The 12,717-nt window shown below is 37.4% G+C and overlaps 2 protein-coding genes across 3 annotated transcripts; one reads left to right on the forward strand and one right to left on the reverse strand.

Annotated features, from left to right (window-relative positions):
• Positions 1-862: 862 nt before the first annotated feature.
• On the forward strand, positions 863-5,552 carry LOC141847921 (uncharacterized). 2 transcript variants are annotated; one of them, XM_074736029.1, is made up of 4 exons: positions 863-1,144; positions 1,263-1,342; positions 1,419-1,506; positions 3,055-5,552. In XM_074736029.1, the coding sequence occupies exon 4, from the start codon at positions 3,168-3,170 to the stop codon at positions 5,124-5,126; it is 1,959 nt and encodes a 652-aa protein (XP_074592130.1). In that variant the 5' UTR covers positions 863-1,144; positions 1,263-1,342; positions 1,419-1,506; positions 3,055-3,167; the 3' UTR covers positions 5,127-5,552. The 2 variants fall into 2 exon arrangements, with proteins under 2 accessions (XP_074592130.1, XP_074592131.1); XM_074736030.1 differs by lacking the exon at positions 1,419-1,506.
• Positions 5,553-5,985: 433 nt separating this feature from the next.
• On the reverse strand, positions 5,986-12,178 carry LOC141847378 (ubiquitin receptor RAD23d). Its single transcript, XM_074735417.1, has 12 exons — positions 12,030-12,178; positions 10,845-11,006; positions 10,093-10,146; positions 8,956-9,005; positions 8,793-8,867; positions 7,727-7,904; positions 7,183-7,335; positions 7,036-7,101; positions 6,897-6,944; positions 6,698-6,807; positions 6,531-6,612; positions 5,986-6,341 (listed from the first exon to the last, which is right to left on the reverse strand). The coding sequence occupies exons 1-12, from the start codon at positions 12,093-12,095 to the stop codon at positions 6,225-6,227; spliced, it is 1,161 nt and encodes a 386-aa protein (XP_074591518.1). The 5' UTR covers positions 12,096-12,178; the 3' UTR covers positions 5,986-6,224.
• Between the last annotated feature and the right edge of the window lie 539 nt (positions 12,179-12,717).

The raw sequence follows: 12,717 nt of genomic DNA on the forward strand, positions 1-12,717 counted from the left end.
AACTAAATTTATTTAATTTTAAAATGAATCATTTTAAAATTAAATTTTCGTTCATGAATTATTTAATTTTATTATGAGTCAAATTTAAATTTAAGAATTAAAATTTAAATCAAACTTAAATTTAGGAAAAATGAATCGAGTTCGCCTCCCACTGTTCGGCTTGGTTCAGTTCACGGTGAGGAGAATAGAACAGGAAGTCACGCCGGTTCTGCGGGAGCTTGCACTCGACGGGGTGGAAGAAGAGAGGCGGGCCTTGATGCTTCCATTTTCTTAGGCGAAATGAAGACTACGAGCATCAGCAACCCAGACGAGCTAGCTATTTCTAACATTCTCCGGCGTCGGCCGTCGCACGCATCCAGCGGCCTCCGCGGTAGAAAACCTTCGAAACCCTAAAAATTTGGATGGAAATCGTCGGCTATTTCGCGAGCGAAGCATGTAAGGGCGAGATGCATGCAGACGAGGAGCGCCATAAACTCGGTCGATTTTCTGGCTCGGATGTCTGAAATCCGACGGAAGCGGCCGGTACTAGAGGGCGTATGGTGAAGCCTTCGGTGACCTCCGCCCTGCAAAACCCTGGATGTTTTGGAATGGCCCAGGTCGCTTTCGCAGCTGTCGAGGAGGAAACGGGCGACGGCGAGAAGCGAGCGGTAGAAGATGGAGGAGAAGACGGCCGCAGCTTTCTCTTTCCGAAATTGTCATTTTGCCCCCCTTTAGTTTGTTAAATTTGAAGTGTCTTGAATCGGATTCGACTCAGACTTGAATCGGATTCGACTCAGTCTGTTTGGCTCGGGTCACCGGGATTCGATTTAGGGTTCAGAAATGAAGTGCCAGCGCCGCCCCCCTTCCCTTTTTAATCCCGCACGCGCTCTCCCACCTTGATCGCGAGCTTCGCTCCCTTCCCCACGAACGCCGGCCCCTATCCGAGACACCGGTGATCATTCCTTGCTCTTCCGTCTTCGTAAGCCGAAACTCCGGTCAGGCGTCACAGACGAGCAGGGCGGCAGTAGGAGAACCTGCCCATTTCCTTCCTTTCTTCCTTCCAGGGAATCCTTGAGCGGAGATACTCCTGTTCCTGTCGTCTGGATCCGAGCAGCTTATTTGTCGATCCGGCCGCAACTCCGGGCCTTTCCTATCCCGATTTGGAGTAAGTTGTTGCATGTTTCCTTTTGGTTTAGAACAGCGGCTCTTCTCTTTTTGGTGCATGAACCATGTTGGTTAGCTTGTGTGCTAGAAGTTTTCCCTCACTGATCTATGGATGGCAGGTCTTGATTTAGGGCAGCAACTGTTCGGGTCTTCCAGCATCGTCTTCTTTAGAGTTGGAGGTTGTCCAGATTTTTGTTCGGTGAGTGTTCCTTGTTAGATTGCATCTTTCTATTGAGTTAGAGTGGATTAGATGATTTGTTTATTGTTTGGTGTAGATTAACTTGTTTGATCGAGAACTTGTGGTTAATGGTTAGAGAAAGCTTGGGGGTCTTTTAAATCGTACCTTGCTTTCGTTGGGATTCTGTGAGCACTCCTTAGCTGTGACTTTATTGTTGAGCTTGCTTAATCATATTTAGTCTTGTGTATCTTTGATAAACTTGTAGAGTGAGACTTGGTGTTATTTAAGGTTGGTGTTCTTTCTTGGTTCTCTCCAGAATATTATTATGCATGATTAAAATGTTGAATGAAAATTTATTATTTAAAAGCTGCTGCCCTGGTTTTAGAAAGGGGTTAAAACGAGAATGTAAGAGATGAATTGGGGGTAAAACTTGGGTTGATAAGGAGCCAAAATATGCATAAGATTAATTGATGAATTCTTCTTGTTACTCTTGATTTATGAATGGAATAATGTGCAATGAATAACTGGATTATGAGTGGCATAAATTTATCTCTTTATGTCTCATCCAAGCTTTAAAATCTCGACCCGTGCCGAGGTTTTGATCTCGGATTAGAACAATATAGCTTCGGTATCATATCATGTGTTGATGGACTTGAAGTTGAAATGTTTCATTTAAAGATAACTTATTATATCTAGGGGCTGATTTTGATGTAATTAGGCTTGTTCAATTTGAAATCTAATAGACTTGAGGTTTTGGTTAGAGATTAAATTGAGTTTGCTTTGGGTTTGAATTGGGCAAATCCCATTTGATTTAGAATTGAATTGGATGAGATTGGGTTGAATCTGGTTTGGTTCAGTGGGAGATTTTCTCTTGTGAGCTTTGCTTGAAATTTTGCCGCTAGCCTCTCTCTTACTGCAGTTGCTGAAGACGTGTTCATCAGCCATTGTCTCTTCATGGCTTCTTGATTGGAAGGAAAACTTCTAAGGTATTTTTCCTATAGTATTATCTGATAAATCCATCACAATTTGTTCACCTTTTGCTCATGTTCAGTCACACCAACTGACTGCCTTTTCCCCTTCTTTCCACCACTTTTGACACTACCACTACTTCCTCTTCTCTCATTTCCTAGCCACGGATATTCCAACTCTATATAGCAGCTGTATATAAAATGCTTGAACTTGTTGTTATAGATGTGTTTATTTTTTTATGTGCGTATCTGATTTTGATGTATAAAACCACTATCAGTGCTGCACATAAAATGCTAAAAAAATGTATTTCATTTTTTTGGGTTAAAATCTATAGAATTGATTTTGAGGTGTGGAACTTTGAAGAACTTTACCAACTATCAGTGATTTTGAGGTGTTGAAGTTAACTTTACCAAGGATCTTATGATTTATGAATCCTCTTCCACCCGAAGCAGAAAGCAAGTTACACCAACTTGCTTGATATGATTTTACTTAATAATAGGACCATAAGGTATTTCCAGACTGGGAGGGTTTTCTTATTTGCCTTAATTTTGTGCTATCCGTTTACAAGTTTGAAGTTGTACTGCAGTAGTCTGATTGCTTGATTGATAGAGATTTGGTAATGGAAATTTGTTTTGATAAGTAAAGCTCAAAATTTGGCATTGTATTTTTAAGTAGTGACTCAAGTTTTATAACCTACTGTCTCTTATTCCTACTGTCTCTTATCTTTCCATAAACTGTTAACTGATATCGACTCTTTTATGCAGCTGAGGCAAGTTATTTAAATAAATTCCTTATTCAGCTTTGTCCGTCTGAAAGGTTTAGGGTTTAGGGTGTGTGTGTGGGTGTGTGTGTATACTGGGGAGTTGGTTTATGCAATATGAGAAGGCACAAAGACCTTTTGCTGCTTACATATTCATCAGAGCTTCAGAATGGGGAGCCCCTTTTCTTCTCATCAAATTGTTTACCTATAAAGGCTCCCAATTTTGAACCAGCAGGGCATTCATTTCATTCTGCTGCACTAAAACTATCAGGGTTTTGTGATGACGATGACACAGAAACGGATGCCCAAAGTGTTCTATCTGATGATCGATCATCCCAAGATTACTTACCAACCTCAGATTCTTATGGCAGCAAGGGGAAAAAGAAATCTAGCAGTGGAAGCAAACAAAAAGACCATTATACGCTACTTGGCCTAGGGCATTTGAGGTTTCTAGCTACTGAGGAACAAATACGAAAAAGTTACCGTGAGACTGCTTTAAAGTATCATCCTGACAAACAGACTGCACTTATTTTTGCGGAAGAAACAGAAGAGGCTAGACAAACTAAGAAGGATGAGATTGAAAGTCACTTCAAGGCCATTCAGGAAGCATATGAGGTTCTAATAGATCCAGACAAACGAAGGATATATGACTCCACTGATGAATTTGATGATGATATTCCAACTGACTGTGCTCCGCAGGACTTCTTTAAGGTCTTTGGTCCGGTATTTATGAGAAATGGGAAATGGTCAGTCAATCAGCCGATTCCTTCACTTGGAGATGATAACACTCCTATTGAAGATGTAGACAGTTTCTACAATTTCTGGTATACTTTCAAAAGTTGGAGAGAATTCCCTCATGCAGATGATTTTGATCTTGAGCAAGCTGAATCTCGTGATCATAAGAGATGGATGGAGCGACAGAATTCTAAGTTAAGAGAGAGGGCTAGGAAGGATGAATATGCGCGAGTTAGGACCCTTGTGGATAATGCTTACAAGAGAGATCCTCGAATTTTAAGGAGGAAAGAGGAGGAAAAGGCCGAGAAGCAGAGAAAAAAGGAGGAAAAGTCAATGGCCAAGAAGTTGCATGAAGAAGAAGCACAAAGGGCTGCTGAAGAGGAGAGACAGCAAAAGGAGGAAGAGGAGAGGAAGATAGCAGAAGCTGCTCTGATACAAAAAAGAATGAAGGAGAAGGAGAAGAAGCTCTTGCGCAAAGAAAGGAACCGTTTACGTACACTATCTGCACCATTGATTTCCGACAATCTGCTCGGTCTTTCTGATGATATTGTGGAAAGTATATGCATGTCATTTGTGGTGGAGTCACTCAGACTTTTGTGCGACAACATGGATGGTAAAGAGAAAATGGACAAAGCTAAATTGCTAAAAGATGCATCAGATGCCATGAAACTTAGTGGAAATATACAGACGATTGGTAGTCTTCAAGATCATGATCTGAAACCTAACGGAACTACTACTGCACAAGTCAAAGTGGTTCATACAGCGAACAACTTTGAGAAGAAAGACAAACCATGGGGAAAAGAAGAGATTGAAATGCTCAAGAAAGCCATGCAGAAGTATCCCAAGGGAACATCTCGCAGATGGGAGGTCATTTCAGAATACATCGGTACTGGGAGATCTGTTGAAGAGATTCTCAAAGCAACAAAAACAGTCCTCCTTCAGAAGCCTGATTCTGGAAAAGCTTTCGATTCCTTCCTCGAGAACAGGAAACCAGTGCAAACCATCTCATCACCTCTATCAACCAGAGTGGAAGTAGCAGAGGTGTCTCCCATCGAGAAAAAGATTGATGGTGTGTCCTCAACGACACCACCTAAACAGTCTACGAGCACCAAAGGAAGTGAGAAACCTGTAGAGCCGCTTCCTTCTGCACTGGAACAAGATACTTGGTCAGAAGCTCAAGAAAGAGCTCTTATCCAGGCACTTAAAACATTCCCGAAGGATGCAAACCAACGGTGGGAGCGTGTTGCTGCTGCTGTTCCTGGCAAAACTATGGTACAGTGCAAAAAGAAGTTTGCTTTGATGAAGGAGAGCTTTCGAAACAAGAAAAATGCAGAAAAATAAGCAACTTGGCAAGCACCTCATCTTTTTCTTGTGAAGCTGAATCATTCTCAGTCGATGAATGTCTGAGGGGTATCAGATCTTGCCATGAAATTTCCTATACGTACCACAAAATGGAAAGGAACAAAAAAAGAAAATCCCTGGCAATATCCTACCCTGATATGACAGCACTCTCCATTTTATCTTAATTGATAAAAAAAACATTCAGATTTTTTACCTGATTAAGAACTAGAGGGAAGCCTACAAATTCACATGCCATAATTTTTATGCAGGATAGTCTTGTTATCATATGGTATATTGTTAAAAGATCTACATAAATAGCTCGTTGTCTTTGGTAGACAAGCTACTACTATTACAGCTGTGATATTTGAGAGTTTAATAATCAAATTGGTTTATGATATTACTTCCCTCTCTTTTTGTTTATTGTTTGTAATGAAGTAGAATTCTGTATCGAACAGTTTTCAGAATATAGTTTAGTCATGATGGAGTAAAATTGTAGAAGATTTCTGTATCGAACAACATGCAGACTGATAGTGAAGGTTGGTGACACTGAATTTAATGTCTACATTAATCTGGTGTGGTTTTTAAAGCATTCCCCGCGGAATTACAGCTAATTTGATTATTATAATAAACTAATTGAAATCACAATAAATTTTTTTAATATAAACTTAACAGATACGATCTCAAGCTCGGTAATTATTTTTAAAATGAAAAATATTTAACAGGATAAACCCTTCTACCATCAAGTTTTACTCACTGGACCCACAAGAATCCATGAGCACCAACCTCATCCATTGCAGGTGATCCAATGACCCAACAAAATCAAACATCAGCAACAAGTTTCATTCAAAGTACACACAGATGGATCAAATAAAATCAAATATCAAGCATCATGTACCGCAAGAGAGATTGCAGTGCGAGGAAATCAATCGTCACAAGTTTGAACAATGAATGAGATGGGCGGCGCACTGGAAATCAAAATGTGATTGTACCTAAAAGTATGAACTTATCCACTTGACCCAAGCAACACAATCCTTATAGACAAATTAGTGTCCGCAGAAACAATTCAGAAACAAATAATACTATATAGGAGGTTTGTCATCAATCATCAAACTCATGCACATGATCCAGAAGGTAGTTGGCAGCAAGCTCCTCGTTCTTGTTGCATGCAAAGAAGACCTGCAGCACGAGTGCACGGTCGAAGCCCATGGCTTCAAGCTGGCAGAAACAATACAGAAGACTATTACTCACAAGATCAATAATTAACATTTCCTTCTTAGAAAAAAAAAAGATGGAGAAAAAAGAAATCCAAATTGCCTTTCAACAAATTGAAATTGTTGAAAATGGCCAATGATGAGGTAAAAATCCAAATGATGCCGTTTCCATGTGATTGTGAAGTCAACTTACCCGTTCGATGGCTTCACCCTCCTCTGGAGTAACACTCAGAGCTCGTGGCACTGAAGCAGTAGCCATTCGTTCTAAAAAGCCACTATATACATAAACAAGAAAAGGATTAGAAAAACAAATTTCTTGGCATGAAAAATTATATATAAAGCACAAAAATGCTTCCTCACCCCTCACTTCCCTCTACCGGCTCATTTAATAATTGAAGAAACTCCCTTTGATGTTCCTGAATGACCCTCGCAAGCTGAGGGTTTTGTTTCCCTAGCTCTTGGAGCATAGGCTGCCAGTTGACCCAATATTAATTTCAAATGGTCAGATTTGGAATTAATGCAAACATTGAATGCAAGCAGAAATAAATTGACAAAACACCTGTAGGATTTGAGGGTTTGCTTGCACCAATGCTTGCAAGGCTCGAAACTGAATCAAAGATGAAAATATAGTTTAATATTAAAAAAAAACATTTTCAATCTCAGTCATCTATAGTTTATTTTAGGGAAATCATAAATACCTGTGGGCTATTACGTAAAAAGTCAAGGTCGCCCCCAGCATCATTGGACCCAAAATTAGGGAGGCCCTGTTACAGAAACATAAATGAAGAGGGCAAATTTAGTAATGCAACAGGAAGAAGCAGGAAAGCCGGGTGCATAACAGTTACCTGAGGAAAGAGATCCAGCGGATTAGCATTAGGAAGGGCTGAAGGAACTGCAGGTTGAACTGGTTGTGGTGCCTGGGCAGGTGGTGGGTTGGTTGCTGGCACACTTGCAGCTGGGCGAGCAACTGGTGCAGGTTCATTTTGTTCAGGAATGCCCTGGCATACAGAAATTTGCTTTTTAGACAACACATTGTTATAAAGAAACCCCGTTGGATGAAATATTGGACTGGCCTATTTGTTTAGAAATAATTAAAAGCTTACTTTTGGACTTACTCTAGAATGTGAATTACTGAAAACTCAAGCTAAGAAAAGGAAGGAATCTCACACACCACATTGTTATAAAGATTCCCCATAGGATGAATATCGAACTGGTTCGTTCATTTAGAAATAATTAAAACCTTGCTTTTGGACTTACTCTAGAATGTGAATTACTGAAAACTCAAGCATTCGCAGTATAAACGACAAACAAGAGGTAGCATTCACAAAGGATAAACAAAGAAGGAAATATACCCATATAAAGGCAGACAAGGTGATAAATGGTGCTTACAGAATATAAATATTCAACAGCCCTTTCAGGATTGTTATATGCAGCACGCAAGGCACGAACAACAGTGTCCCTGTCCCAAGTTCCTCCCCCCATATCAATAATTTGCTGGATTGTTTGCTCCAAGGTACTGCCGGCAACAAGATTAGATGCTGCTTGACCATATGTGTCTGCTTCATTCCTGCCTTGGAAACACGTAGATATTGAGAAAAAAATGCAAGATAAATATAAATCAAAAATTAAAATAAGCTTACAAATTAAGCAACAAATAAAAATACTTGAGTGTTATTAATAATATGTTTTGCAAAGAGCTCAATGAAGGACAAAGATTCATAGAAGCAGCCCAAATGATCAAGACATGGCTAGTTAAGGTTGTATGTAGGGGCAAAAGAGACACATTATCGCTGCATAGTCACTTCAATTACTATACTCAAGTTTCATGAAAGAATAAAAGTAGAGTAGCACATCATCCAACAACCAACAACCAATATTTACCTATACATGTAAAAGAACACAGAATTTATAATGAACATAATGAACATTTTTAACATCAAAACAAGGGGAAATGACTTGTAACTTTTCGCCATTATGTCAAAACAATAGAACCTTCCATTGAATCTCAATCGGATAGATGGTCTACAGTAAACTTCTGCTAACTTTTTGTGATAATATAAAATACAAATTGGTTTACTAATTCTTTGTGAAAATGTGATGCAACCATGAATCTGAAAATTAAAGTGGAACAATTTTCTAATATCCCATTCAAAGGAACTGTCAAAACTTATTTAGCAATAGAATTTAAAATAACAGTATACCAACCCCTGAGATAAGACAATCAAACTTTGCCTTGCCCCTATGAGAATTTTCTTTAGTGTCAATTTCATATTCTTTCTACAGTAAGCAAAATCCTAAAACAAAGGTGCTCAAAGGGAGCTCAAAAGGAGAGGATCCTTTAAAAATTGGATCTGAAAAAGGATTGCAAAAAAAATGAAAAAGAAAATTAAAATATTTACATAGAGACATAACCCAAATAAAAAATAAAACTCCCTAGAAATTTGATATAACTTACGGTGTGATGGTAACCGCTGCTGGTACTGATGCTGGTGTAGTTTCATTAATTTGAACAGGTAAACTTGCAGATGTCCTGCTTAGTGATACATAGCAACAAGATTTTAGCAAATAAAATTAGTTTGTTCAAATAGCTACCTACTATTTGCATTTGATAAACATACGGAGGCACTGGAGTAGCAGGAGATACAGCAGGCACTGGAGCAGCAGGAGCCTACACAGAAAAGAGAATTAAGAAACCATTTCGAAGAAACAAATATTACTTTCGCTCCTATACACAATCATCATGCACAAATAAATAAATAAATAAATAATCCTTCCAAATCTCAGCATTTTATTCTTTATCATCATCACCATCTTCATCATCAGATCATGTTAGCCTTGACTATTAGGTCGGCCACATGAATGTTATCCCCACATTCCCTCCATTGAGTTCTACACAATGTAATAACAATAGTAATATTCAAATTGCTTAAATTTCAAGGAAATATGGAAGCCCTTAGGTTCAGTAACATAGAAATCTGAGTTATCAGTATGAGCCCATTACAGTTTTCTTATCCTAATTTAACTTCTAGATCAGAATGCAAACCAGCAATAATTATATTCATCCATAAATAGAAAATAAATTTGAAGTTCTAGACAACTCCATGAAAGAGATGATAGGCAACCTTACAACACAAAAGAGTATCGTACCTCATTTTCCCCACAGAGTTAATATTGAAATCATTTACACTAGGCACACTCAACACAATGTGTCAAATACATGACTTAGCAGTATTCTATTTTTGATAGTTCAATTCGCTAAAAATGAGACATATTTCAATTTGCCATCAAGCAAACATAGAATTGTAATTATCAAACAAGGACCTAATATTTCTTCTAATTTCCCAAATAGTTTGATCAAATGCATTTCATTCCTTGCTTTTATGAGATTAGAATTCCAATTATGTTTCTATCCATATTTTAACTGTAAATTAGTTAAATTTTTATAAATAAAAGCCTCAGAGTACAATCTATAGATAAACCACAGTCAATCTTCACTGTCATAGAAAAATCATAAATCATAATACAAAGGTGTGCCTATCAGAACAGTACAATTCTACTATTCATGACTCTGAAAACTGGGCAGAGATAAAAAGTATCAGAAGGATAGTGGGAGCCAGTTAAAGACCTCAATGAATTAAATCCTTCATGTTTAATTGTTCTCGTGAGGAAGTCAAAGCTAGAACTTAAACATTGCAAATATTCAAGAAAAAAATCCCAAATGAGTGATAAAAGAGTGAAAATACAATCAGAATTACCTGACTAGCAGGTGCTTTTGTGGTGGATGATGCTCCACTAGAAGAAGTCTTCGTCTGGGAAGGATAAAAAATTCTCATAAGCAACTCAAATTTATCTTAAAGGCTCCATATCTATTAAATCTTAATGTGATAACAGGTATAAGAAACATCTTTTTATGTTGTAGCCATTGCCAATCACATTATCACTTGCCAATTTAAAAACTCTGGAGATAATTTAATTGAAATTAATGGTCAATTGGAGGTTGACCAAAGTCAACAATTATTGGAAACAAAAACTATTTGGAAATGTTTAAGATCCATCAGAAGTGTTTCAAATTAAGGATGCATTAAATGAAGTAAATATTGATAAATTAATCATGAATTGTCATTGTATTAATCCAATAGTACATGGAAAATTAGTTACACGATCAATTAAGAAACCAAGAATGTTACACAATTCATTCCGTAAAAAAATATTATGTTGAACTATTATCAGCATACTTTTCTACCACATTGCAGCAATAATACAGTAAATTGTGGTTGAGAATTTATTAAAAACAAGACAGTTGTCATCCTAGAGTGTATGCACATGTATAAGAGAAGGAAAGAGATAATATTCATTTACTAAGTAAGTTTTCTTGTATACACCAATTCTAGAAAATTAAGAGCATGCAAATAAATCATGATTGTGACCCAATATTCAATAAGCATACAATTTCAGAAGATACCAAGGAACAGAAGAATATTAGAATAAGATAACATTCAATTTCTACCTTACTGAGCATAATCACAATAAAACTATTTTCAGCAACTTTATTCTCATCCAAAGTAGTATTGTCTTTAAGGATTTTCCCTTGATGTATAAGCATTTGCTGCTCAGCTGGGTATACAGCTTGCCCTTGAGATGTCTCAATAAATTTTTTTATCTCAGCAACCTGAAAGACAACCATAGGACAACAGTGAAAGCGAGTATTCCACTTGATGCTTACTTTGCATAAACTATTCTATCATGGCTACATGATAACTTGAAAGTTATTGAATCAAATTTCAAAATAATCAATCTACATGGATAAAAAGGCTACAGACAACAAATCCACATACCGGTTATGATTTTGTAATGGTACAAATTTAAGAATTTAAGAAATGGTCCCGATTTGACAATCAGGCATTTTTTCCTGGGAGTCTTACTCCTAATATCTGACATATTGATTGCGGATCAATGCCAAGATTGCTAGCATGTACAACCATATTGACTAGCAGGTAATAGCTTCCAAAAAGATAAAATGAATTTTAAATTTGAGTAAAAACCTTATTTGTTTTTGAAACAAAATAAAAGGTAAGATGTAGATTCTAACACCATATACATTTTTGAACTCCTATATTCCCTAAACAAACAAGTCCATATAATTCTCCACGACTACACCGCATACGGCTTTGACCTTACCACCTTCTCCCCCAAATAAAGTCCCATCACAAGCATCAAACTGACGATTACAATACTTATTACCAGTCCCTCAATCCATGCCTCTTGAACTCAAATACATCATAGATACAAGTAAGTTACCTAGTTTATCAACTTTATTAAAAGCTTTATATTCTAGTAAACACAGCTACACAAATAACCCAACTGATAAAACAGCAAAACAGTCCGCAGTGCGCAAAACCCTAAAATCGTCTAAACTGGATCCGTTAAAGAACCTTGCAATTATCCAAAGAAAATAAGCAAAACAACAAGAAAAAAAAACCTCAACCTCTGCAACGAAAAGATCTTTACCAATCACTACTGCCCAAAATCGCCAAAATTTGGCTCGAACCAGAAGAAGGGGGCACCAGATAGTTGGGCGAAAGCGGAAATACCACACAAAATAAAGAGAAATCCATTGATTCACCCACCAAAGTGACGAGGCCGGCGGCGCTGGAAAGATAAAGAAGAAGAAGAAGAAGAAGGGATCGTTTACCGTGTCCTCGGGCTTGACATCGATCTCGAAGTTGGTTCCCTTCAGAGTCTTGATGAAGATCTTCATCTCTTCTTGACTGAGATTTCCCCCCGATCGCCTCTCCTCTTTCTTCTTTCGCAAGGGTTAAAAAGAGACGGGCGACGGCTTCGAAGGCGTGGAGAGAAGAAGCCGACACAGGGAGGGGAGCCGGTTTTTATAGATAGAGCCGACGAAAAGAAAGGAATTGCATCTTGCACCCCAAATGTTATCGGTATTTTCACTGCGCCCCTATAGAAGAATAAAAAGTTTACCCGGTCGGCTTGCTGGCCTTCTACGAGCCAGCCTTTTCTTGTTACTGGCTGGAAAGGTGGGTACCATGTGGGACTCATTACTCAACCAATAGAAAGCGCTGGATCAGGATCCTTAGTTTTTTTTTTTTTTTTACTTTATCGTCTTTTAAAACTTTTCAAATTATATATATATACATAAGGGATTTTGATTTGACATCCACATCCGTGAACATCAAATATAAAAATAATAATAATAATAATTTTTAAAAAAATTTAAATTTTAAGATTTAAGATTTAGTTAAAAAAAGTGAAAAAATTAATTTTTTCTTAAAACTTAGATTTTAAGATTTAAAATTTAATTTAAAAGAATTGAAAAACTTTTTACTTAAAATTTAGACTTTAAGATTTAAAATTTAATT

The sequence above is a fragment of the Curcuma longa genome, chromosome 16 (genome assembly GCF_044706935.1).
Source record: "Curcuma longa cultivar G26 ecotype Majalengka, Jawa Barat chromosome 16, ITB_CL_G26_1.1, whole genome shotgun sequence".
Taxonomy (NCBI): domain Eukaryota; kingdom Viridiplantae; phylum Streptophyta; class Magnoliopsida; order Zingiberales; family Zingiberaceae; genus Curcuma; species Curcuma longa.